Source organism: Dromaius novaehollandiae, chromosome 1, assembly GCF_036370855.1.
Source record: "Dromaius novaehollandiae isolate bDroNov1 chromosome 1, bDroNov1.hap1, whole genome shotgun sequence".
In the NCBI taxonomy this organism is placed as follows: domain Eukaryota; kingdom Metazoa; phylum Chordata; class Aves; order Casuariiformes; family Dromaiidae; genus Dromaius; species Dromaius novaehollandiae.
In genome coordinates, this window is record NC_088098.1 from 85,011,282 (window position 1) to 85,038,360 (window position 27,079).

At 44.6% G+C, this 27,079-nt stretch overlaps 2 protein-coding genes across 12 annotated transcripts in view; both read right to left on the bottom strand.

The window, feature by feature from the left end:
• The window catches only part of TSPAN9 (tetraspanin 9), a 196,377-nt gene extending 192,510 nt beyond the window's left edge, over positions 1-3,867 (bottom strand). For 2 of the 8 annotated variants that reach the window (XM_064517999.1, XM_064517994.1), the window contains exons 1-3: positions 3,712-3,866; positions 2,738-2,919; positions 2,585-2,648 (exon numbers count right to left, since the gene is read on the bottom strand). Coding sequence is in view for 2 of the 8 variants with exons in the window: in XM_064517941.1 (XP_064374011.1) it covers positions 1,122-1,302 (181 nt within the window). In the remaining 6 variants the exon portion in view is untranslated. Of the gene's footprint in view, positions 1-1,121; positions 1,462-2,584; positions 2,649-2,737; positions 2,920-3,711 lie in introns of all 8 variants that reach the window. The other 6 variants (XM_064517982.1, XM_064517973.1, XM_064517941.1 and 3 more) reach the window with 5 other exon arrangements.
• A 9,951-nt stretch (positions 3,868-13,818) lies between these two features.
• TEAD4 (TEA domain transcription factor 4) overlaps positions 13,819-27,079 on the bottom strand; it is a 58,647-nt gene continuing 45,386 nt past the window's right edge. For all 4 annotated transcript variants that reach the window (XM_064518084.1, XM_064518097.1, XM_064518093.1 and 1 more), the window contains 3 exons: positions 18,423-18,563; positions 16,806-16,958; positions 13,819-14,055 (listed from right to left, as the gene is read on the bottom strand). In XM_064518084.1, the coding sequence (XP_064374154.1) occupies positions 13,942-14,055; positions 16,806-16,958; positions 18,423-18,563 (408 nt within the window). In that variant the 3' untranslated portion in view covers positions 13,819-13,941. The remainder of the gene's footprint in view (positions 14,056-16,805; positions 16,959-18,422; positions 18,564-27,079) is intronic.

The window sequence follows — 27,079 nt, forward strand, 5'->3', positions numbered from 1 at the left end:
TATATTAATTCCTTTGTCCATTTAAAGTTACTGGAGCTACAAATGCTTATGATTCAGTCTGCCTCATTTCCCTGAAGCTAGTAAAGAACTCCCCAGAACACATCCATCTGTTTTAAATGCTTGGTTTCAAAAGTTCTTCAACAATAGGATTTTTCACCCTTCCTCGACTAGCAGTTTGACAGCCTAAGACATCCCCCTGTCATCAAAATGGAGTTCATTACTCATTAGGGATGCCACGTTTCCTATATGTGCTTTCCTCTGCGTGAAGCGTGGAATTCAAATGCACTGTTCTACTTTGCTTGCAGTCAGGGCAAAGGCAGCAGCGCTTTGCCCAAGGACATGCCCTAAGCTACAAACTCCAGCCCTCAAGGTATATTTTTGACAGCAAGGAATGCAAGTGGTGAATAACAGCAAAAACTGTTTAATATAATCTGAACATGAAGTGTTTTCTAAAGCAGTCTGAGAAGGAAAGGTGAGGGAGGAGCTGAAAGATAGTTTAAGGCTGGTGCCCCCTAACCAAAGGGACAGACTTCTCACAGAGACACTTCATGACTTTCCCACAGACACCTGTGCAACAAGGAAAGCATCTAATATCTTGCCACTGGCCTTCTTGACCACAAAGGCACATTGCTGGCTCATGGTCAACTTGTTGTCCACCTGCACCCCTAGCTCCTTCTCCACAGAGCTGCTTTCCAGCAGATCAGCCCCCAGCCTGCACTGGCACATGAGGTTATTCCTCCCTACATGCAGGACCCTGCACTTGCCTTTATTGAACTTCATGAGGTTCCTGTCTTTCCACCTCTCAAGATTCCTCTGAATGGCAGCACAGCCCTCTGGCATATCAGCCACTCCTCCCAGTTTTGTATCATCAGCAAACTTGCTGAGGGTTTGATTTGCCCTATCATCCAGGTCATCAGTGTTGACCAGTACTGGCCCCAGTACTGACCCCTGGGACACAAGCCTAGTGACTGGCATCCAACTAGACTTTGCTCCACTGATCACAACCCTCTGAGCTCAGCCATGCAGACAGCTTTCAACCTACCTCGCTGTCTGCTCGTCTAGCCCATACTTCATCAGCTTGCCTATGAGGATGTTATGGGAGACAGTGTCAAAAGCCTTACCAAAGTCAACGCAGACAACATCCACTGCTGTCTCCTCATTGACCCAGCCAGTCATTCCATCACAGAAGGCTATTCGGTTGGTGAAGCATGATTTCCCCTCTGTGAATCCATGCTGACTACTCCTAGTCACCTTCTTATCCTTCATGTGCTTGGAAAGGGTATACAGGACTGGCTGTTCCATCACCTTTCCAGGGATGAGGTGAGGCTGACTGGCCTGTAGTTCTCTGGGTCCTCCTTCTCGTCCTTTTTGAAGACTGGAGTGACATTTGCTTTCTTCCAGTCCTCAGGCACCTCTCCTGTTCTCCATAACAAAGTCCTGGTTTCTCTAGTAGAAGCTTTGCTACAATTTCACATGCATTTAAAAGTTAAAGTAACTCTTCCAACCAGCGCTGCAGTCTTAACATCATTTTGCTATTTTATGCTGTTCCCATGCTTCTCTTCTTTTATCACAATATTTTGGTTTTGGTATTTTATGGAGGGAGGGAAGGGGTTAACACATTGAAGATGCACAATTGTACTGGCAACAGTCATGAACAGGCTGAAGTTTGGGCTGCTTTGGAAGAAAATAATTTAAAAGCAGCAAGAAGAGCAAGGACTATGGAATATGCATCTCTGATCAATAAATATTTTCTGTTATAATAATCGCAGTACCTAAGATAATACCAACATTTACAAAGAGGGTTGTTAGGTTTCAGAATTAACCCTCTACCCTCCTCAAGGAGATGAGCATGATCATTTTAACTTCTGAGCTTTGTCTGAATCATGCAAATGATGCTGCATGAGTTATACTCTGACCCCAAGGTCTTCTTATGCAGCTTTACCAATCAGAAATATTTTTAAAAAGTGCAGATGCCAAATTTGCCATAAACTCCACATTCCCATAATAGAAAAGGCCTTATTTGTAGGGACTGCAATTTGAACAGCACAGGTCTAAAAACAGGAAAGTGACAGATCTGGAGGCAAAAGCTACATTAGCTCTATCAGTTTTCATTCCTACAGCTCAAAAAAAAAATGCAAAATGGAAGCAAAGAGCATAGAACTACAACATTTAACTTTTTTTTTTTTTTTTGGTTAACTCTTTTATTAATCCCTGGCATTATCAATCACACACATCATGTTCACAAGTTGCCTTTTGAAAAAAAATTAAACATTTTGACTGCTAAGTTTGGCCTCTTACTCAATGCTGATGCAACTCTTCTGAATTTATTTCTTCAGCAGTAATTACCTGTGCCATTATACTCACTTCAGCTATCAACTGACCAAATAAACCACTAAAGCTTTCTTTAGTACCAGTAACTAAGAGCTTTGCTACAGTAATATATTAAGTTTTTCCATCCACATGGTGAAGGTAAAGTTTAGGCCCATCTAGGAATAACAGAGCACAAACAAGCTGAAAGATTTGACTGTCATGGCTGTTCTGCAGAATACCCAGCCTTTTCCCATTCAGGTCTCATGTAACTCACCCAAAGTCTTAAAATAAGTCCAGTGCAGAGTCAGGTAGGAAATTCAGTGTTCCCATTCCTAGTCCTGTGATTCAAACCACAAAAGTACACAGAGTAAAAGCACAGAACAAGAGTTGATAAAAGGGCCAAGTCAGGAAATGCAGTTTTAGTCACCTTTGCAGTCTAGCTCTTCCCCAACACAGCATGCTTATACTACAGATCCTCTTCTCCACCCATCTGACATTTCCTGAGCTGAAGGCCTTTTTGAGAGGCAGACCTCAAATAGGAGCTCCCACCTCCATCAGAATCTGGGTGACAGGCAAGTACCAAGATTCAGCAAGAAAAGTTTCCAAAAGCTTGAACAGAAAAAGAAGAGCCAGAGTCAAGTATTACATATCTCGGGGAAAGCAAGGACCTGCTAGCGCACCTCTGTGGGCAGCTTATGAGGGTCTGCCCCATCGCCAGCCCCAGTGCTTTTCCACTGATCATCTTCCCTCCAGCCACCTAGACCTCGCTCCTACAGACTCACTGGTGCCCTATCCTCCACAGCGGCTTCTCCCCTCCCCCACCTGCCCAAGGCTCAGCTCGGGTCCCCACCTGTGCCCTGCAGTTATGGGGAGAATGGGAAGGGGGAAGAAAGAAACCTCCCCTCCTGCAAACAAGCAGCACAGTACTATTTCAGGCGCATTTCCCCCCCGTGGCGGGGAGAAACCCCCGGATGAAGCCATCTGTTCCCACGAGACAGGAACAACACGAGTTCTCTAGCTCACAGCAGGACTGTGCACACAGACCGTCCCTCTCAACTAACTTTCCCATTTCCGCAAAAATTACGGAGCCCCTGACCCTGGAGGGGAGGAGAGGGAGGGGAGAGGAGAAGGCACTGTTTTGACCACATAGTTCTTCACCCCTGCGAGTCACCCTTACCCTCTCACAGCCTCCTCCCGCCCGCCAGGACCTCGCCGCTCTCCGGCGCCTCCTCCACCGCCGGGCCGGACCGGGCCCCCCGGCCCCGTGCCGCCGGCGCCCCACAGCACCCCGGCCCCGGACCAGCTTCCCCCCTCGCCGTCCCGCTTCTTCCAGTTCCCCAGGCCAGGAAGTATCCGCAACTGTCCCGCCTGCTCGCCTCACCCTGCAGCACCCACACTCACCCGCGCCTCCCTGAGCTGAGCTGAGCCGAGCCGAGCCGGATGGGGCCGAGCCCTGGGGGAGCTGCAGCTGCACGGCAGGACACGGCTCCAGCTCCTACCAGCGGAAACGGGAGGAGGAGCTCAAAGCCGAGCTAGTAAGCGGGGAGGAGCTGGGGGCACTGCCCAGGGCGGGCGGTGCAGCCCCACGAGGGAGGAGACGCCGCTGCTGCCTTCTCCGAGGGCAGGCGGGGCCCTTCGCGTTGGCACAGGCTCCTGCCGCCGCCAGCCAGGCCGAGCCCTGAGCAGGCGGCCATAGGCGTTGTGCTGCGCATCCCCTTTTGAAGCCATCTGCTTAGGGCCTACTTCCCCTCACCCGCACCCCGAGGGCCCCGCTGGGCCATGCGTAGCTGATGCACCCCAAGACGCACGGGATCCCCCCAGGATGCCCCCAAGGGCCCCACTGCTCCATGCACAGTCCATGCACCCCAGGACATACGAGATCCCCCTGGGATGCCCCCAAGGGCCCCGGTGCTCTGTGAGCAGCTGATGCACCCCAGGATGCATGGGCTCCCCTGGGACACCCCTGGATGGAGTCCATGTGCAGCCTGTGTCTGCATCCTCCAGGGGCTGGAGTTTGCTCTGAGGCTGGTGTGTCAGCTATTGTCTCTCTCTCTCTCTCCCCCAGCTGCCTTTCCTGAGAGGCCAAAAATTTAATGCCTCCTCTGCTGTAACAGGCACAGGCAGTAGCCACCGTAAGCTGTGTAAACCAGCAGGCCAGGATGAACGCAACCCACTGGCACCTAGGCTGTTAATGCAAATGGCAAATTTGTAGCTAAGCTCCCAAGTCCACCACTGTCAATACATTGTTACAGCCTCTAGCACAGAGAGTAAGACACTCGTTTGAGCTCACTGCCCATGTAGCAGGAGTCTGCATTCTCCACAGCACCTTAATCTGCCATGCTGGAGATTCTGCAGAAAGTCCGCCCTCTGCCTTCTTCTAGGTGTCAGTGGAAGTGCAAGAAAAAGTTAACAGAGCCAGCTTCAAACACTGTCTCCAGCAGAGCTGTCTCTACAGCCCAAACACAGCTGGGGAAGGTCCTGACATGGATAACTAGTGGAAGTGGTATGTCAGGAACAAGTGACAGAGGGGCAGAGACATCAATAGAAATAGACCAATGTAGTTACGAACATGGGCTTGTGCATGGGGGAACTATATTTTACAGTACGTAAAGAGCACTTCGAGGCTCTTCCTTTAGGTACTTCTGCAGAAGGAAGCTGTTTCATATTCCTCGGTCCTCACATTTTCTCCTTTCCTTAGTGGCGCTGTTGTACTTCTCAATTCAAGGTCATGTTCACATCAAATATGTTCTCTCATGCCTTCTGCAGGATTATCAATAAAGGAGATATACAGTCTTTATCTTGAGCCGTATCACACCTTCAATTCTGTCCTATGTGGATTCTTACATCCTGCTTGATGCACCAGAATCTGAGCATCCTGACAGTAGTACTGCCAGCAACACAGCTATCACCTGGCACACATTTGCCTCTCTCTTCCCCTGGGAGAGAAGCATGGGCAGCAGTGTTCTATTCTTCATTTATTTATGTATAAAAGTACACAAATGTTGCTATGTGTTTACCTTAAAACAAGCAATGAGGGAAGCATGTGTTGCAACGTAGCAGAAGATAAAGAGGTCTGTGGAGAGATCATTGAGTTCTTTGGTTCTAGGCCATGAAAAAGCTCCATTTCCTGTCTAGAGAAACTGTAGCTGTAATGCATAACTTCCCTTGTAAATGAGGAATAGAGGATCTTCACTTTGGAACTGTTGTCAATCTTTTAAATAACTCAGGCTCAGATAATGGTGTACCTTGAAGATAGAGAGTCGCTTCCTCAGATATGATTTGATGAAGCACAGGAAGCCAGTGCAGACAATGGTGACAAATTTGACAAGCTTTTGGTAGCAAAGACAACAGGCTGCTGTGTTCTCCACCTGCTGGCATTTTCTAAGCACAAGCAGCTTTATACCCAGGTGTACTGCATTTCTATAGCTCAAGTGAAATATAAAGGATGAATAGCTGAGGTCAAGTCATTGTCTGGAGTTTATCTTGGAAAGAAGGTAAAACATGCTAGTGTATGGCACATGGGATCCTACAGATCATACATAAGGTATCATACATAGGTATTACTGAGGATATCAGCATCACTGAAACTAGGATGTGGAGTGACTGACACCACAGAAGTGTTTTCTACAAAGAGACTGCATTAGGCTGCAGATCTCTCCTTGATATGCTAATAAGCATAGGAAAGTAATCTCTTTAGAGTTTGATTTCAGCTTCAGCTAGTTGTCTTTCACATGTGAGCAAATCTAACATGGAGGTACCGTTGCATTCAATGAGGGACAGAAGGAATTGCACCTCATCAGCAGTATACAAATACTTGAATCTATGGTATCTTGGCATCTGACCAGCAGACTCGAAGGCTGCATACAGCTGTTGAAATTATTATCATTATTATCAGAACAAGCACCAGTACTTTGTGACTTATTCAAGAGGCCAAAAATGGCACAGATGACAGATCAGTTCTGGAGCCTTGAGTACTTGCTGAATCCTCACATTCAACTATGCAGATGCAAGCAAAATGTGAATACAAGTGCATGTAGGAAAGATATGTTCTTTTAGATACCTTTCTGATTTTGCATGATGTGGTGTCTAAGAGGGCTTGTCAAAAAGTCCAGACCTTTGTAAAGTGTGGGGCACACCTTGATGGGAAGGGAAGCTGCTCTTGGGGTCCTGAGTGCACTAATAGGCTTCAATTGCTCTTACCAGCCTCACCTGGAATCTCCATCCATGCAACCATTGTCATTAGCCCAGGAGCTTCATTTAAGCTCAGGCCTAGGCACTCTAGGCCTTGTCTGAGCTATATTTTAGGTGTGCCTATGTTTAGTCCTGGTTCCTGAATTGTTGGTTGGCTTTCCTGGATTGACTTCAGCCCTGATTTCAGCTTCAGCTAGCTGTCTGGTCATTACCAGGCCTTTTTCTGATGGTGACTTGGCTATTAGTGGAATCTGTTGCAGCCTCTGCTCTGTTCCCCTGCTTAGGTGCTGTGGGACTGCACCCTGGTCTGGGACATCACTGACAGAGCTGTGGTCAACCTCAGCTCCTGGCCTGCCTTCCTTTGTAGAACAGCCCTGCTCTTGCTACTCCCTGTCAAGGATGCCAGTTCTTAACTGCACTTGCTACTCAGCATTGATGCAGACTGTGCACATAGGAATGATGAAGCAGCACAACTCCTTGGCAGCTCCTTCAGGGCATTCTGTGGGCTTCAGCACAGCTTTAACACAAGCTTGAGGGCATTCTCACCTGTTTGAATCAATTCTTATACTTTGCTGTCACCACTCAAGTTCTTCTCCTCTTTCATTGGGTCTGAAATGTCAAAGAGTCAAAGAAAATGAGTTAGATAATGGGAAAGAAAAAGTCCCTGGGAAACCATTGTGCCAAAGGCCAAAGCTGGTGTGCAGTACTCAAGGAAAGACTGATCTGTGGGTTTAGATACTGAAAGAGAAGGGAAGAGATCTAAATTCAATCCCTACTGCTGCCTTTAGATCTACTTACATGTTATGTTTTCTTTGCTGGCAATGTCAGCTTAAGAAGTTCCAACCCCCTCATCACAGATAAATGAATTCAAATGAACTTGTTTGCCTGAAATGTTTCTTTTGGCTTTGAAGTGAAGATGAAGGGAGAGCTTCTATCTTATTTAGCCCTGTGTTGTACAGACCACAAGTCTGAACACCCCTGCTCGGTTGTGTCTTATCTCAGAAGGCTGTCTTTAAATGGAATAATTTCAGTGTTCCAGTCTGGCATGACTCCACAAGCAGTTGTAGCTACACAACTGAGAGCTGATAAGCTGAAGTGTGTGGGTTACAAAAGAAAGGAGAAAGGGTTGAGTGGGAACTTCTGAGCTGCTCTCTCCTGAAGAAAATATGAATATTTAGATACCAGTTCTATCACTTCATCTTCTAATGCCCCAGTGCTGTGGCTGTAAGGTGATCAGGGGAATCAGCTCTGGTGCCCTGCCTTTTGCTTTTACAATAAGTTCTTACAGGTTAAGATTAGTATTTGCCAAGGGTGTATCTGTGCCCCAACACAAATTGTGCTGATAAGATGCTCTGACAGCCTAATATATTTTTGGCTGTTTAGAGTATAATTTAGTCTTTCCTCTTGAAGCTGGGCTAGGTCTTTTTTAACATGTTGCTTTTTTGGTGTTTGCTTTGCTTTATTTTCAGCAGAATTGCAGCTGGCTCTTAGTTCTGATTTGCTGCCTGGTTTCTTCCAAGAAAGCAAGCCTTGGTGACAGAGATTTTCAGTCCTTTCAATTCCTGAAGTATTTATGCATGGATCTCACCCAGTCTGCAAGGGGAAGAAGCCTTTTTGTCCAGGTCAGAATTTCCAGTCTTCTTTCTGGCTCATGGATAATGCAGCTCTATTAAATATCCTTCATCTGGCAGCCCTCCATAAAAGTGAGCTTTCCCAGACACATGAATTTTCTGTTGGTTTCTCTTCTGGGTTTGGAAGGTAGGTAGATGTCTCTTGCCAGTGCTATTTATTGACATGAAAGAGATATGAACTCCATGGGCAAGAGGAGAGAGAAGGAGTGCCGGAGAAGAGGCGTTCATTGCTGCTAGGTGCCCCTAAACAGTCCCAGATTTGCTCAGTTGTTCAGCCTGTTCCCTGCATTCACTGTTTTGATAACACCTTACAGCTATGCTATCTTGGTTTTATTTATTATCAGATGCTTGACAAAGCAGACTTACAGGGTTCATCTCCCTGGACTCCTCCACTGGGTCTGCTGTGCCAGTGCAAACCTGCAGTGGATGCATGCAAGGCACATGTCTGCAGAAGAGCTGTAACACGTTACAAGCAGTTTCCCATTTCTGGGGACCACACTGCCCTTTTTCTGTATGAGCGTCAATCTCAAACCATATTTGCTGTGCGAGAATTTCAAAATTTGCTGTCTGTGTTGGCCAAGTATATTTTCCCTAGAGTCAGTCTTTTTCTCATTAGTGGGCTTTATTTGGTTTGTTGTGTGTTCCACACCATGCTTCGGGGATTAGGGAGGGAATTGCACAGGGCTGCAAAGAGCAGCTGCGTGCATGGCTAGCGAGCTGTAGCCAGTTGGTGCCGTTCGTACCTGGCTGGCTGACTGGTGGGGGCTGCGGCTTACAGAGAAGCAGGTAATTTGGTCCATGCTGTGTGATGATGCTATTGTGGTTAGCAGTGGCACCTGATGGACAGAGTGGGTCTCCACCTGCTTGGGTTTCAGCTGTGTAACACAGAACATCAGGCATTTCAAGATGCTGTGTTTTCTGGATGTTTAAAGTCTTGTCCTTGTCTTGCCTTTATCCAAGCTTTTTTACCAGCTATACCAGATCTTATGGAAAGGTACTGGCAATTTGGCTACTGCCACTAGATTTGAAATACAGTCTGCTAGTTCTGTGTTGCTCTTTGGAAGTCAGCTATAGAAGGTGCTGCTACAGGTGGGTGCTGGAGAGGGTAGCCACAGCAGGAGCCTCTTGCACAGGCAGATAGGTGCAAAAAGTACCACTCTCCTCTTTAGCCAGTTTTGGCTCCTGCACAGAGAAAGTTAACAGCACTAGCCATGCACATTCCTTAGAAGCAGCCTCTGGCAGTATAAGGTCTGCAAGATCAGGGGAAGATCCCTTCAGTGTATTAAAAAATAAAATGGACCACTCTTCCCATTGCAAGAATCAAACCATCTTTCCCCAGCTCCAACTTCATGGCATCACCTTTGCTATCCTCTTCACCTACAAAGCACAAGTTCTGACCTAGATGGAGGCCCTCAGCAAAGTGCAGAGTGCATGACAGAGGAGGTATAGGAGCTGCGGCCTCACATGGGAAACCACCACCACATGCCAGCTGCTGTACAGAATGGCTGGTAGACTCATCCCTATGAGGGGTGTCCTAGATGCAGATAGAAACCTGCACTTGGGCAGTTAAAACAGAGCAACTGGCATGCAATAACTTAATGGGAAAATAAGTCAATTAATTCCTCCTCCACACTGAATTGAATATCCAGGCCCATGCAGACTCGAGAGGTGTGGGGCCCCAAGCACGGCTATGTGTCATAAGGCTAGTCCTGGTGCAGCTTGTGCGTACCTGAGTACCGAAACTGCACCTGCGTGAGAATCACATCCAGGAGGGCTTTGTAGGTAACCATATTCTGGTCTTCCATTTGAAATCTCTATTAAGATGGAAATTTTGGGGAACAGTCATGTACTAGGCCAAATGAAATATTGTGTATAGGGCCTGGCATCACCGCCTCCACAGGTAGTGAAATCTTCATCCTCCAGTGTATGTCTGCACTTCACTGAGTGGGTAGCATTGTGAGACTACTTTCATCTGGCTCTCATGTTCATCTGTGTCATTTAGTTTTGCATTTGTGCATCTGTCCTCTGGCAGTTGGCTCCAACATGCTTTATTTTTGAGCATGCTCTGACTATGTGCAAAACCTCTCATGCCCCAGTACCTGTCAGGCACTGGATACCTTTCTGACAAGTATCTAATTTACCTTTCAGTTGTCATCTGTCTCTGTTCTTTAAGAACATTTTAAATTATATTTCAAATTACCAATTTCATTCATCCTCCCAGTTCAAGCCTAGTGTTTTGATAGGGTTCAAGTCACTGTTTATAGTTTTCTCTGCATACTCAGTTGACAAAATCTTCCTTCAGTACCATCTGCAGATTATTTTAGCCTAGTGTTTTCTTCCTTTTCCAGATTACTGACAAAGATGTTAAAAGAGAATGGGCCTATATCGTTCTTTTCAATACATACCAGAGTAATTTGCCGTTGTCTCTACTGATGGTCTTCTAGTTCTTTCCTTTTCATCTAACTGCTAACAGCCACACCAGTGCAAACTCATACTTCAGACAAAATTTTTTAGGAGGTCCCACATGAAAAAATTACTGTAATAAACTTGTCCATCTGCACATCTTATGTTACAACCCCTAGCTTGGCATGCTTTAGTGGCTTTAATATCACATGACCATTTCACGATCATAACGTAATTCTGCTTACTGTGCATGCGCCTGTTGCATAAAACCTATTAGTTCCCCCTCCCTACGTTCCTCGCCATGGACCAACGCTCAGCAGTGCCAGGGATTCTCCCATCTTCTTACTGTCTTGATCGGGATAACACTGGGGAACCCCCGCATAGACACAGAGGTAGTAAGCACCTTCTAATGATCCCTGTGTGCATCGTATTTGTGTATCTGTGCCTGCCTGGGGTCGGGGCGGTGCCCCTGCCTTGCGCCCACAGTGTGTTTCTTCTTGTTGCTTGATTATGACTTCCTTGTGAGGAATCACAGCATCCAGGTGCAACATGGCATCAGGAAAGATTGTATTGAAACTTAAGATCATAAACTAAGTACCATGAAGGACCGGGAGGTTTATACTATGCTGGAGAAAGTATTATAGGCGTGGGCAGGTTCTACACACGGGTTGGGCAACAGTTTAGTGAAGGAAACATAATACTGTCAGCCAGCAAAAAGCAAGAGGAATACCAAAGATTTTAAGTCATTGAAGGGAACATTGCATGTTTCTCTAGGCTTACTAGGTAGCAGAGGACAATTGTTCCTGCTAGCAGGTTCAAAATAAAACCATGATGATATGAAGGCATTAGCAGGTTCATCCTCACAAGAATTTCATTGAGTAGCTGAAGCTACCATTATCCAGCTAAGTTCAGTCTATAACATAAATTGTTTAAAGCTGGGTAAGACAGAGCACAGTTAGTGAAGCTGGTAAGGAAGCTAATGAGAGCAACAAGGAAGCACAGCTAGTGAAAAATTAGATCACTGAAACAAACATCTAAGGAAACAGATGGCCCAAAGTATCCGGGGGGAGGAGGGGAGGTGAGGAGCCCCAGATAGGTGAAATTGATGTGACAGAAACAGCCATCAAAGGCAATGAGAAGAAGTGATGACAGTGCCTGTTCTTATAACATACCAGTGCTTTGAGCATAATGAGGTGTTTGGAGATGATTTGGTACAATATCAGATTGTGTTTAAAAAAGAAAGTTTTCCAGTAAAGGAACTCCCCCCTTCAGAATCTGATATACCAAGTAGTGGTGATGCTAACTGCATACTGCAGGATGGCTAGCTAAGCACTTTTCATGAATTTCAGTGAAAATATGGGGGATATTCACCTATACCTGTGAAAAAGCCCAGTGGAGACTTAGACCTTCATGTTATTAAAGGATTCATTAGACTCCATAAAACATGGGAAGAACATTCTATAGGAGTGGGAGAGTTTCAAACTTTAAAGGGAGTTGGGATTTAAACCTGGAGGAAACGAGTGCCAGTTTATGAGGAGACTTCTGGAGTACCTGGTAAATGAGCACAAGTTACAACTTCAAATCCAGAAACAAAACATGTTAAGGGTCAGGAAGATGGACAGGAATCTGGAGGAGAAATGTAGGTCTGTGGGCCTCTACAGATGCTATGGGAAGATTTGTACAGTGTCTTTGGGGAGCCTACAGCACCCTTTTACCAGGTGACTGAGAGCTGTATGTGGGGGTACCAACAAGCTCAGGAATTCTTCAGAGAAGTCAGGTTTCATCTATGTGTGGCTCAAGTCCTTACCTCCTGGCATTCCAACAAATCATTTAGTTTCTACCAATGAACATCTCAGATGTCTCAGGTGCTAGTGAGTCTCTGTGCCAAAAATTCATGGATGGAAATGTCTGACACAAATGTGAGAGGTGTTTCCTAAGGTGTTGTGCTGCACTGTGGAAAGAGTAGATGTAACAGTATTTATACAAATCTGTACCAAGGGACTGTGCCTGGCCATCCAATAAATTGCCTGCTCAGTGGTTGCCAGACAGCATTACACAACCCACTTCTTTCCTCAGAGTCACATGAAAGGCTTCCCCACATTAGCAGCATTGTGGGGACCAAGATTACTGCCTCTCAGTGACTCCAAAGTAAACAACTTCTTTTACAAGGAAAACAGAAAGGTCGTTTGCCTTGCAAACATGGAAAGCTAACCTGTTTTCATTCTTCTCTCTTCTCATTTTCCTGTGATTTGCTCGCCACATGCCATTCTTTGCAATACCTGTGCACCTCACCATCTACAACAAACAGGTAGAACAATTTTATCTGTGAGAGTGGTTGAAAACTGGAAAAGGTTGCCCAGAGAGGTTGTGGTGTCTCCATCCTTGGAGATATTCAAAACGTGGCTGGACAAGGCCCTGGGCAACCTGCTCTAGCTGACCGTGCTTAGGCAGAAGGGTGGGACTAGATGATCTCCAGACATCTTTTCCAACATCAACTACTCTGTGATTCTGTGATCTTGGTAAAAAATTATTTTGCTGCTGCACAAGGAAAGAGCAGTGTCCACCTCCCTGAGCTGCACAGGAATTATTTAGTCGTTCAAGTCAGCAGATCTGACACATGGAGGAAACCTGCTGGAAGGACAACATGATTTAACAAACTCAATTTTCTAGGCACAACTGCATTTTGAAGGTCAGCTTTAAAGGCAGAAGAAAGGTTAGCTTCTCATTTTTGTGCATGGAAGAGAGGAAAACTATGTCCAGCCTCCAACAGTACAGCTGAAGGAGAATGCCACTGCCCATCTGCAAGGGTAGACAGCTAGACAGGCAGAGGTGTATGTTACTATGTGCATCTCTACACACACATGCATATGGCCCTGCATGTCTAACTGTACATGTATCTATACATACATATAGGAAGTATGTCTGTGCATGTGTAGACCTATGAATGTATACATATGAGCGCACGCACACACACACAGAGGACATATCATGTACCCTTTCAACCGGTACTTAAGTGGTCTAGCTTGTGGAAGCTGCTACCACTGCCACAGCTGCATGCTCAGGCACATACCAGTCTTTTTATCTGCATGATCACACCCGGTGCCTGCTCTGAGGCCCGGTTTCCCAGCGTGGAGCATACATCCCAGAGGATGTTGTCTGTAGTGAAACCACTATTCAATTATTTGCCTGTTTCTTCGACTCCAAGCCTTTTCCCCATTTGCACAAACCTGGAGATACACACTTATTATTTGGCCCTCTCAATCATAAAACAGCTTGGAGGTGCTCTTCTGAAAATACACAATATCTGCAGTTTATTTTTCAATTTGGTAGTGGGGGGTGGGGGATGTTCAAGCATGGGCTTTTTCCTCAGACATGTATCTCATGGATGACTTGGGGCAGAGAGTCTCTAGTCCTTCACCAGCCGGTAGATGTGATGCTGGGCACCGTGGTCACTAGTTGACACCTCAAAAACGTATGCTATGCACAGCAAGGTCTCCTGTGTGTCCCTGTTTGTCACAACCTAGACAGAAATGGAGAGGAAGCTGAGATAGCAACTGCTATTGTGCTGCTTACAAATTCCAATACATTTAACACAGAGCAAAAAATCAGTAATAGGCAAAGAACAGAGAATCACAGGAATGGTACACACGTGGCTCAGCCACCACAACCCCCAATTCATGTGCCCACACACCCAGCAAGGGAAGCCCTTTAAGCCCTTTCCAAGCATCAAGACTACAGTGCAGTGAAAAGACAGGGAGGTGAACAGAGTCCACTGTGGAGGAAAGAAAACTGAGATCAAGCAGTGACCACACACAGGGAAGCGGGTTTATTGGGCCCAGAAGTAGTCATCCTCTCTTGGGGCAAGCATGTGGTTCCCTTGCTCGAAGAGACAGCAAGCTACCCTGCTCCCCACCCCTTCATGTTGCAGATTTCAGGAGAGAGAAGGTGCTTTGTAGAAAACCTCTCTTTGCTCTGTTCTTTGAGTTTTGAGATGCCATCTGCTGTGGCACATATGCTCCTGCTCATGTGATCATGTGACGATATACCACATGAACAGTTCCTTCCCTCCATCTGCTCCTGCTTGTCAGTGGTAGACATAGACTGTGAGGATCACAAAGTATTTCTCGTTATACAGGAGACTTTTGTTTGACTCCTTTACACCTCCCATTCCGTGTGCTGTAGATGTCAGGAGAATAATGGCTGTTATACTTCTCTTTTTGCACTTCTTTTTCTATGGTACCTTTGGAACCTCTGCAACTTAGTCCAGTGTCACTGAACTGCAATGCAGTCTGGTGAGGAGCAGTGCTGTCTAAGCTTCGGAAGCACTCACTGCCTACACTACATAGGAGGGACAGGTGAAATATTGCACCCAGAGCTTCTAGCTCAGCTTTTTTCTCTCTCATATGTCTGACATCACAGACCTTTGAACACACTCATAATTCAGGTTTGTGCCATAGCTTAAGATTCAAGCAGTTCTTTCCTGCTGGCGGAGCAACATTTTGATCAGGAGTAGCATTGACTCATCCGCAGAAGAAAAGGATACCAGCTGCAAGCCTGTACTGTACCAAAGCCCAACCACCCTTGTGAAAACAGGAAGAAAACAGGTGCTTTCAGACTTGCTTATTAATTTTAGCAGCTTGATTTTAGTCTATTTTTTTTTCTTTCCTTACTTTATGATTGGTTTTGCAGCTGAACTAACATTTCTCCTTCCCTCTGCAAACAGAGTTGTGAATTATCTGCATCTGGGAATGGTAAGGCACCAAAGCCCCTTCTGAAGATCTACACCAAAATGAGCTCCGAAATCTCAGTGTTAGATTCAGAGCAATGTGCAAAGCAAGATAAACTACGATTGTGAGAGTAGGAGTATCTAAACTCAGGAAAGGGTCTAGAAAAAGTATAATTAGACTTGCCTCAGAACTTGGCAGTGGGAACTGAGAACTAGCAGCATGCCTTGCATTAAGAATGACCATTTTTCAGCTCGCTGTTGAGAGGTGGAAAATTTGCAGCCTGCCACTCAGGGAGCAGGACTGCAAGATTACAACGGAAATACGTGAAAGGCCATTCCATGAAATATGCTTCTCTGTGACTGCAGGTGAGGGAAGGACATGAGATTATTCAGAACATAAAGTCTCAGAGGAAGTATATCTATATGACAACTTTGTTCATAAATTCAGAGCAAGCCCAGGCCTGCCTGAGGAATGATGTGTGCAGAAAGGAGTCACAGCATTCCTCAGTATGAATTACAGCACATAGGCCTTTCATCTCTCTGGCTCTTTCCATTTCATGCCTTTGCTCACCTGAAAAAACCCCCATAGCATTTACATTCATCTTTTCTTCCAGGCACTAAGAGCTTGGTACAAACATGAAAGAGCAAAGCCTTCTAAAGCCCTGTGGGGTATACGGATGCTATTAACCTTGTTTTATAGCCGAAGTACCTGAGCCACAGGGCAGAGAAATGGATTGCCTGAAATCCCACAGGATCTTCAGCAGATGGAATGAAGACCACTTGATATCCATTCTTTCATATAGCTTCTAGCATCTCTTCCACTTACCCAACCTCAGGTTCTACGGGGGAAGATCTGCGGCACAGCTTGTGCAGGTGAGCACAGAACTCACAGTCCATTAAGAAAATATACCTTTTAAGCTATCTTTGCCCTCTTCCCCCAATTTAGGCTTTCCAGAGCCTGAAAAAGCTACCTAGATAATAATGGAATTCTAGTTACTGTTGCCTTATAGTACTGCCCTACCTAGAGGCTGCAGTAGTTCATGAAGGTGTCAGTGCTTCCCACAACATGCCCCTTCCTCTACATTCTTTCCAGGTTCAGGATGGACCTGAGGAAGTAACCTTTTTCTTCTGCCTGCTCAGGATGAAGAATTCTCTCCATGCCAAAACTGTATGGCCACTTGATAGTGTTCTTGCTTTTTTACCTTGCAAAAGGAGCCTCAATGTCTGTCTAATAATGGAACAAGCATTTTTCTTATTGAAACTTTTGCATCCTCCTCCTTCCTGTATCTCTCTGCCTCATCAGTTCTCCATCTTTCCTTTTTCTTGCTCTTACTCAGGCCTCTCAATGTTTTCTGTTGCTTCTCTGTATGAGCTGTGCTCTCTAGAGATCCACAAATTGTCCTGAGGTGCAATCTGCATGAGAGATAACTAAGTGCAGTTAGATACTGAGCTGTAAAAGGAAATCTGCTTTGACTCACAACTGTGAACTCTTACATGGGGCTTTTATGTTTCCAAACTTCAGCAAAAACAGTTCAATGTCCCACCTGTAAGATAGTAAAGTTCTCCAGGACACTGTTCATCATATACTTCTCGGGGAGGTGCTTCAGTTTATGGATGAAGTTAATCATGTATTCACAGAGAGGGGAGCGATGGATGCGATAGGAATAGTGTCCATTTTCATAGCGTGCATACTCTGTCTGCAACATAAAACAGAAAAGGGGCACGTGGGGTTAAAGTTATCACATTAATCACATAAAGAGACTCAGAACAGAAAAATTACCATGACATTTTCAAGTCATTTTCCTAATGGTAATGAGCTGATTAATCATTCCTCTACAGTACTCCACAGCAAGGCCAGTCTCCTTGAGGCCTGTGATCTCTTCAGCTTGACTTCTTTTGTTTTTTTTTTAAGAACAGTGGGTTCCAGCTGACAAGCGGCAAACTTCCAAGGAGCTATGAGAGGTAACTAAGAGGAGCAAACCAATTGTCAGCTATTTTAGGGTCTGCATTTCTAAAAATGACTGCTTTTAGCAAGAATAGGAAGCTCCTAGTAATGATGGTAATCATATGTTCAGAGTGCTTCACAGCTGGGGAGGTCTAGAGCCTTCTGGCATCTGTGAGAAAGGATATAGCATCTGTGCTTCCCATCAGAAGAGGGTGTGGCACATACAGGGCCCTGGGTCTGGCTAGTGTTACACGGAGGGATTTTTCCTCAAATTCACATCTTAGCTCCTGTATATTTCATCTTTGAACAGAAGCTGACACTGCATTGTATCATTTCGCAGCAAACCCTTAATTGCCTTTTACCGTCTTTCATTCTACAAGCTTGATGTCCTCTCTCATGCACCACGATACCCTTCCTTGGCCTATGTATCCCACCATATGACCACATAGAAATTCATAACCAGACTTCAGGCATGCCTATCATGTGGCTGGAGATGGGTCCTGGGGAAGGATGTAGCTTAGAGTTGACTACCCACAGTAGAACACATGGTTTTGTGAACAGAACTGTCCTTCAGCACCTAAAAGCTTCTTGAGAAAGAAGGCAGCAGGGAGCAGGTCAGAGCAGCTCTCTTAGCAAGTGAGTCTGGCATCAGAAAGAAGATTTTATTCAATGCCAGATATATATATATAAAATTAAGCAGCCCCACTGTTGCTAGAGCCACTAAGTGTACAAGCACTAACGTAAGCCTCATAAAACCATAAACCTATAGTCTATAAATACAGTCTATTAATTTGTGACTGTACCCTATAAATGATATGTTTAAAACCACTGATGAGGATGAGGTGTTGTCTACTTGCTTTCAACTTTCTGGACTACAAAGACATGGGCCCAGGATTCCCAGCTTTTCTCTGCTCCCAAGAAGCTGAGTCTCACATATGCACATGTCTTCAGAAACTGAGACTTAAAGAAAAAACAGCAAACTACCAGACCTTCAATGAAGTCTTGAGAAAAGGCCATATTGCAGGCTGGAGCATTCTTACACCTGCATGTCTCAGAAATAACAATCTATGGCATGAATATCAGTGCGTCTCCAGTCTATCTCCATAACAAAAAGTATGGAATATATTTTGCCTGGAGATATATGCAGTGTGCAAGTACTTGCAGCAACAGAACAGCAGCCCTGAGAGCGCCTTGCACCCAGCTTACTGCTGCATACCTCCACTTTCTCCACCACCTGCTTTCCAAAGGAGCATACTTTAGTGGAACAGGTAATGACCATGTTTTCAGGGCTCTCATATTGGCTGGAAACACCATAGAAAGATCTGGATTCATCTTCAATTTTGGTGTTCAAATCAGCCTGCAAAAGAAGAAGAAAAAAAAAAGGCAAGAAGAATAGATGGTTATCAAGTGCGGTGGTCTTTGCCATGGACCTAAAGGAGTTTGGCTTGGCCAAGATCAGAAGGTACTGGAGTGCCCAAAGTCCTTAATCAGATTAACGAGCATCAAACAACTAGAGGAAATGTAAAAAACATGCACTAAAATCTGGTTCCCACCTTGGAAAACAGTGGGGATTTGCATACACTTTGGGGAAATCTAGTGGAATATACTCTGTACTTTAAAAATCTATGACACAGCCTGTTGCCTCAGCTGATATTTACCATAATGGGACAGTGCCAGGATGACATGCAGGCACTCAAGAAGCACACGGAGGGCAGACAGGAGGACATTGCAGAGACAGGGGAATGTGACAGATAAGCTAGACTGGGCTGCCTCCCTTAGGAGGAAAGTTAAGGGAACAACAATTGTAATAAAGCTTTTTTTTCCATTCTGGAGATGCAGGTGAGGGGAAAGAGAGCAAGGAGAAGGAAAATGGGAGGGAGGGAAGAGCATTAGATATGGTGATCCTGACTACGACATGAAGAATATAAGTAGACAGGATGCAACAAGAGGAGGGTAGCTTGCTGGTGGATTCAACCCAGTTCCACCTAAACCCAAACTCAGCTGCATTAGCAGCCCAGTTTTCAAATATAGGTCCCTACAGTTGGTCAGCTGAAGCCTCACGTTGAGATGCGACTCCTTAACTGCCAACATGTGGCTCCCTCAAGCTTCCACCAGGGGTCATTCTAACCCCCGCTTACGAGAAGAAGAGCAGCAACGTTTATTTGCGCCCTGGAAACACAAAGCAAGTGGTAATGCCCAACTCGGGCTTCCTCCCTTTCAAAACTAAGAGGGTAGAGCTTGTCTGTACTCAGTAAGCTCAGGTGCTAACTTACGCCACCCGAAAACCAATGACCAGTTCCCCTGGATTATTTCAGTCTATTCTATTCTTCCTGCTGAACTGAGGGAAACAGGAAACAAGAAACTGTTTCTGCTACAATGCATTCCATTGCCCTGTCCACAGTGCAAGAAGGACTCTGTATTAAATGCAATTCTGTTGTGTTTTTCCTGTCCAGTGTCAGTGGAGACTTCTTTATCCAAAATCTAGAGTAGCCTTTAAGACAGGCAATGTTAGCCTGGGAACTGAAGCACCCCGATAATGAAACTCCCTTTTCTTTGTCATACACAATACCTGTCCTTTTCTACCATGAGACAATACTGTTAGCTTATTTCTCTAAAGTGGCAATTTTACAAGAGGTTTAAGTCAATCTACATCTGTGCTGCTAGCAGAAAGCAGCAATCCAGCTGTCTGCCCATACACAGCCACACATGCCTACTGTTGTCCTTGTGCCACCACTAGCAATTGTGCAACTCTGCAATTAGACAGACCAGAGAGCTGATCCCAGCTGAAACACTTTTTTGTTTTGTTGTGGTTTTGGTGGGTTAGTCGGACAAGAAAGCTCACCTGAATCTCCGCATGGCTGCAGGGGCAGGAAGAGGTGAGAATGCACACACAAAAGTTGAGGGTGCGAGCTACCTATGTGGATAGCAGCACAGCCTCAGCCTGGCTCGAGCCCTTTGGGAAACCACACCTCAGAGCTGTAGTTTGATGAACACCAAGGTGGTCCTGCCACCAAAAGAGTCTCATTGTCCCACAGCAGTTTGTGCCTCCCCATCCCTCTTGTACTGGCAAAAACTTTTGTGTAGCTGCAGCACAAAACCAACTGAGGAAATGCTCAATTAGTTCCCAGTGGGATCGGTTCCTGGACCTGGTTCAAAAATGCTAGTGTGCATTCACACAAAGAGCATGTGTTAAGAGGATGGGCAGCAATGGGGAAAATAGAGTGCAGGACTGCTTCTTACAGCAAATGAGTTTGAGAACATGCAAGAAGCCAGAAAGTTACTTCATTGCTGTTCCTTTCAAGTTAAAAGTTTGGCGCCAGACAGTCAGGCTGGGTGATCTAGGATCTCTGCACCATACCACTCACCAGCAGCTCCCATGTCACAGAGTTATGGCCACAGAAGAATTTATCACTTTGCCAAGAGTGATACCAAAACCATTAGGAGGAAAGGCAGCCATGTAATAATGTCCAGTATTTTTCCTCAGTCCAATTCCCCTGGCAGTTAACTTGCTCTTTCGGGCACATGGAGGATGAAGATGAGTGGAAAAGGAATAAAATAAACCATCTCCCCACTTATTTCACCAAATCAAGTTCCATTTTCCATTCAGTACAATACTTGGATGCTGCCTTTATGCATGCATATTTCCACCTGGAGAAAAGTTACCATCTCCCTTAGATAAATGACGCCACAGAAAGGCCAAGCCAACAAGGCAATAAAACACAGTTACCACTTTTTTTGTTTTTTAACTGTACAAACTCAGGAGCAAGTGAATAATTTAGGATAGGTTTTTAATGAAGTACAAAGGGCAGTGCATCTCCAGGAATATCTCCTAGACTAGCAGTTACAGCATTCAGTTCATTCTAGCCAGATAAAGATTCAGTCTAGGCAAGATGAAAGAATGGTTGAATGTTTCAGGGTCAGCACTGACTGGCAGCATTAGGGATGAATAAGGGCAGGTTTCACTCTGCCCTTAACGGAGACCATAACAGCACAGTATTTAACTACATGATCACAAATCACTCTTCAAAACAACATATTGTTGTTTCCTACAGTTTCCACTGAAACCCTCAACAGATGTAGCATCTTTGCCACAGATTACAGATGAAAGAAATCCATTTGTCTTCTTTTCTGTGATTCTATCTCTGAAGTAGAATCTCTTCCTCTGAAGTAGTGACAAATACTTAACTATTGTACATCAGCTTGGTTCTACTCATATAACGGGATTACACCAGTTTACAGTAGCTATGGACCCATCCCTTTTATGTCTTCCTAAATTTGTCAGCTCCTGCATATTACATATTCAAGACCACCCTTTGATTTATCAGGGGATAGTAGTACAAAGCCGATGATTATTTTTTTCTCACATTTGCTTCTCCTTTAGGAGGTAGTTTCACTAAACAATTTATCCAACTGAATATGTTCCTGTCTTCTCTTGCCACTTTATCCCTTCTTGGCCTCACAATTTTCTGCCTCATCCCTGTGTTGAAAACAGATTTGGGGCCGAGAGGTCAAACCACATCAGTAAAACAATTTGCGTTTAATTTTTTTTTTAAATCATTTTATATCATTTGGATTGGCACCACTGAGGCAGTGATAACATCTCCACAAGATTTGGAAACAAGTGTCTGGAAGAAGACTGGAAATCTTCACATTGGCATGATGACCAGAAAGACTAACGCAGTGTTGTTCTCCCATGGCTTGTCTATGCTGTGGCCTGGAGCATATGTGGGCAAATCCAGGCTAGCTTTAACTTGGTAGCACAGGTGTTAATAGGAACAAGGCACAGGCATTACAGAGATTTCTTCATAATTCAAGCTGCCTAGTGAATTTTTATGGCACATGCTGAAGCCCTTGCTATTGAATGTCTCCTACTATAGTTTATCCAGCTATTTTGCTCCCACCACAAATATGTACATATTAGAGAGTAGCAAAGCTACTCTGTTCTGGTTTAGGTTTTATCGGGTTACTGTAATACTCTTTTTATGTAACAATGCAGCTACCTGGATTGTTTACCTGATCCACACTCCAGCTGTCTGAATAAAGATTAATTCTCCCCCTTTTCCAAAGAGGAACCAGACTGGAAGTACTTTATAGTATTGTTTAGCCATTTCCTTGGGGGTTAGGTGAGATGTATGGACCCAATCCCGCTTTCCAAATAAATTGTCCCGCTGAGTCAAAAGAACAAAGGGTAAAGGCTACAGAGTGCGAGAGATAGCTTGGTCAGACCACAGCTACGTAAACATAGAGGAGGCCCCGACTGCAGAACCAGACAAAGGTTTTAGGTTCTCACCAGTAAAGTTAGGGTCACATTCCCATGAACTCTTAAATATGGTAAATTCAAAAACAAGTGCAGTCAGTATGAAGTAACGCAGAAAGATCTTAGGTCCACTTCATGAGAACCTTGACAGATGCGTAAGAAGCCACTGCAGGTGCCTCCATAAGTTGGCAAGTCTCCCACCAAAGGATCAGACTATAGAATTTCACACCTAATTAACACCTAATTAATCACCATGAAGCTATTTGGCAGGAAGCAAAATTATGGTAATATTGTTTGAATTAGCCAGTCATCACCATTCACTAACATCATGTCCAGTTTCCTGAGAGCCCTGTCCAAGTGAAGCAATGGGATCATGTTTTAACCACCTGATGTTTACCCTGCACCCTTTATGCCAAAGCACTTAAAATATTACAGGCTAGGATTTTCAGATATGTCTTAGGGAGTCAGTCAGCAGAAGTGGGGCACCCACCTCCTTCTGTCACCTCTGAAGATATCAGCACATAAACACATATACATGGAATTTCTGTAACTCCAGAAAATAATAGTAGCAGCCAGCCAAGGTTTCTGATTAATGTTTGCAGGAAAATGGAGCTGCAGCACCTCAGACATACTCAGACAGATACTGCCCCAAACTGCTGGCTTCCATCCTCTCATGGAAGTTAGTGCTCCTGTACCAGGGACAATTTAGCACACATATCTGCACTTGAACCATTTACAGCCTGTTTTATTCATGTAAACTGAAAATGGTAGTGACATATATGAATACAATGAACAAAGAACTGCAGGATCTCAGGAGTGGATCTCCAACCTGTTCAGCTTTCCCTGCTATGGAGATGATTATTTCCTGGAGGGAGGGAAGGCAAAGGACTGAAAGAAGTAACACCGTTATCTGCCATAGCCAAATCAACCTGTAAATGTGAACTGGAGACTCAGGTAAATCCCAAATAGATATGGTTAAACTTCCCAGTATTACACCAGGACAAAATCTTGCTGCGTATCTTGGGGTCTTTAATGGACAAAAGAGGTACTGCTTTGAAGGTAACATCTACAAATGCTACAGCCTCCATGCCCAGATTCCTACGATCTCCTCACAACACCTAGGCTAGCAGAACTGGAAACTGCACTGCAGCTTCGAGGAAAGGACTCCTGCTTTCTCTGTGCTTCCAAAGTTTCCTTCTCTATAGAAAACTTTGTTCCAAACCATACGCAGTCCTGTGCCTGCTCACATACCTCTTTGCCCAGTCTGTACGAGGCACAGCGCTGAGCAGAGAAAGGACTACTCTAGTCTGTCCAGTGCATCCCATTCCTCCAAGATGCAAGGGAATAATATTATTATTAATATTATTAATGATAATATTAATAACTACAATTTGAAGTGAATTAATCTTCCCAGAAATCCAGCAAGTAGGAAGGTCAGTCCTTACTTTACAGCCAGGGAATGCATAGACTTGTTGAAAACATAACTCTACATGTGATTTGGATTGGGAGACTAGAACCTAGGTTTCTCAGTTCCTCATCAGCCAATGCTCTAGTTGTTCACCAAACACGCAAACTAACTCTTGAGCATGTACCTTATGTATGTATGCATGTACCAGCCCAGGCAGCCAAAGGAGAAACAGGATTTAGGAAAGCCCCCAGCCACTGTACTGAGTTGCTTTGCCCCCAGGCTTCTGCTAGGCACTGCTAGCAGCATGGTGGGACTGCAGTGGAGGCAGAAGCAGCATTCAGCTGGTTGAGTGGTGTCCAGCATTCAAACAGCTGCTTTCCAACTCCTCAAGGGCAAAGGCAGGAGAGCAAACAGAAGTGGAAGACTGCAGGCTAGATGTGCTTCATGAGCCACCAATTGGACCATACTACTTTATTTGACAGTCAGGGCTCTTGCATTTCTGTCCAAGAAATTCCAGATGCAAACAGGTGTGCACACTCTAGCTAGCTCATAGGAGTAATCTGGTGTGTCTGGGATGCATTGAATTTACTGTGCAAGCCCAGCACAGATGACATACTTGTCCCACACCTTGTCTGATGAGTTCCAGGCATGCTGAAACTACAATCACTGCTGTACCTGTATAAATAGATTTAGCACATCTTGGAGATCTACAGATTGCAGGCAAGAAAGCCGATCTACTTGTTTTGAGGGAAATATCTGAGAGTTCTTCCTTTCCAGACAAGTAAGCAGAATTTTTTTTAATACCTGTCAGACAAGATTTCTAGATGTGAAAAAAGAGATTTGTTCAGAGGACATGGTAACCATGAACAAGCTAATACTACTTTTTTTATTGTCTTGGTGGTCTGAGTCTCTTAGGAGCTCTGCTGCAAATAGCTCCAATGAGCTTATCACTCAACTTCTGCAACTCCAAGACAGGAAGGTTTACAGAGAAGTTTGACATTGTGCACTACGCCTTAACCATACTAAGCCATGGTCTGTCTGATCTTTGGTGGGAATGAGTTTCACAACTGATTACCTAGAAAATTTCACTACTGAGTACCTAGAAAAGCCTCATTCCCACTAGAATGAGACTGTGAATCAAAATTTCTCTGAAAATCTTCACAGAAGAAAATACGACCTTCTGATGGCTTCAGCCATCAGAAGCTTTGAAAAGGAATGACTGGATCAGCATCCAAATGGTAGTTAATGCTGTGAGAAACCACGCTATGGAGATGTCTTGCACATGGGTCAAGCATGCAGATCAACACAAGTTCCACATGGTCAGTGGAAAGGCATATGCTGAACAACTCTTGGCTTGAAGAATGATCCAAAACTCATGCAGCTTCAGCCACCAAGGGGAAAGGGGGCAGCATCTGAGCTAGCCAAAGATAGCAAAAGACCTTGTAACACTCAGGGTACCTGCAACTCAGCTAGACCCTCAGGATTGTGTCATTTTGACATCCTGAGGACAGATGCCTCAGCAATTCAATAAGCTTCCTGCCGCCAACAATCTCTATACAGAACACTTTGAGGAGTACCTTTGGTGAAAAAGAGCCATTGTCTTAGAGTTCCCTTGCATAAGTGAACAGCTGCAAGGAGGTGGCGCTGTTGAATGCAGGTGAAATTAATGGGCTACTGTCAGATCCATTCTCCGTAATAATGTCCACAGATCATAAAAATCTCTGTTGCTAACTGCTGCCTTGTTTGCTGCCTCAGTAGAAGAGACAAGGACAGAATGGACATGAAGACTAAATTACAATCCCCTTGCCCTCCAGGCAGTTCCTGCCAGTCAGGATTGAAGGCATACAGTGGGCAGGGCAGAGTGCCGAGAGGAGTTTGCACTGCTGCTGCTCTGACTGGATTTGCTTGGGAGGGGAGGGAAGGCAAGTGCAAGACAGAAATTTCCAGCCCACCCCTCTAGCCCCTTCCAGAAAAGTATAATTCATTTAATGAAAAGAAACCATTGAGTGATTTGACTGGTTCCTTAGCTTGCCTATCACTGAGAAAGATAAATTATTACGTGCATTCATCACTGGTAGAAAAGGTCTCTGAGGCAATTCCCCTGATATACTCCTCTGCGGATGGCTGCTTTGGACAAAGTACTGCCTGTCCTAAATTCCTGGTTTGTCATTTTCCTTACATCTCCTACCCAGTCTCTCACAACAATTTCTGAAAACTTTAAGATGCAAGCGGACCATTCCACTAATGTGCAAAGCCCTGAAAACCCCTCTTCTCCTAACTATTAATAATGATGCATGTAGGAGGAGTCCATGGGGAGAGCCAAGTGACAGGTGGTGGAGATAACGTTACACTGGAAAAGAGCAGAGCTGCCACTGCCCATGTGTTGGAAGGCTAATGTCTCACATTCATTGTCGTGTGCTAGAATGCACTTGGAGCATGGAAAAATGTCACAGAGATGTCACACACAACCTGCCAATCCAAGCTCAGGAGCTAGTTCATTGTACCACAGACTCCCAAAGCCAAAATCATCAAGAAAGAATTGCAAACAGTGCTCAAGTTTTAAACTAGACAACTTTTAAATTATTTATACAATAGCTAAAAGTTAAAGCACCATTGAACAAAACTGAACAACTCTTTCTCTGTCACACTAGATCCTAAGCGCTATTAATGATGTCAAGAAGCTGAAAACATGGTCTTTCTAGTTAGGCTTTTAGTGCACAAGATCACCTGGTATGTTCACTGGACCACTGAGTGCAGTTGGGGCAGGTCCTTGCCTCAGACTCATCAAACCTAAAGCGCATAAATACAAAATCAACATAACCAATGTCTCGAGTTTTGTAAGTCTTTGCCACCTGCAACCACCACTTCAATTCAGAACCTCTCAAAATCAAACTATATCTCCATGTTAAAAAAAACAAACAAACCTTCAAAGGTCAACCTTCAAAAGAAAAACCTTCAACTCTACTAATCCAAGTTTAAAAGCATTAGTAATTTGCTTTTAGATAGTACTTTTATCCTAAAAGAATGCTACAAATCATAGTAATATGCTATGGTGCTTTATCCACCACACCTTTGAACCTGAACTCTAAATTTGTATAGCTGCACAGACTAATCAGGCAACAAAATGAAAAAAACACCCTAGCATATCCTGTCACAGAGGCATAAAAACGCAGAGACGTACAATGTATAAAAATTTCAGCTGAAATCA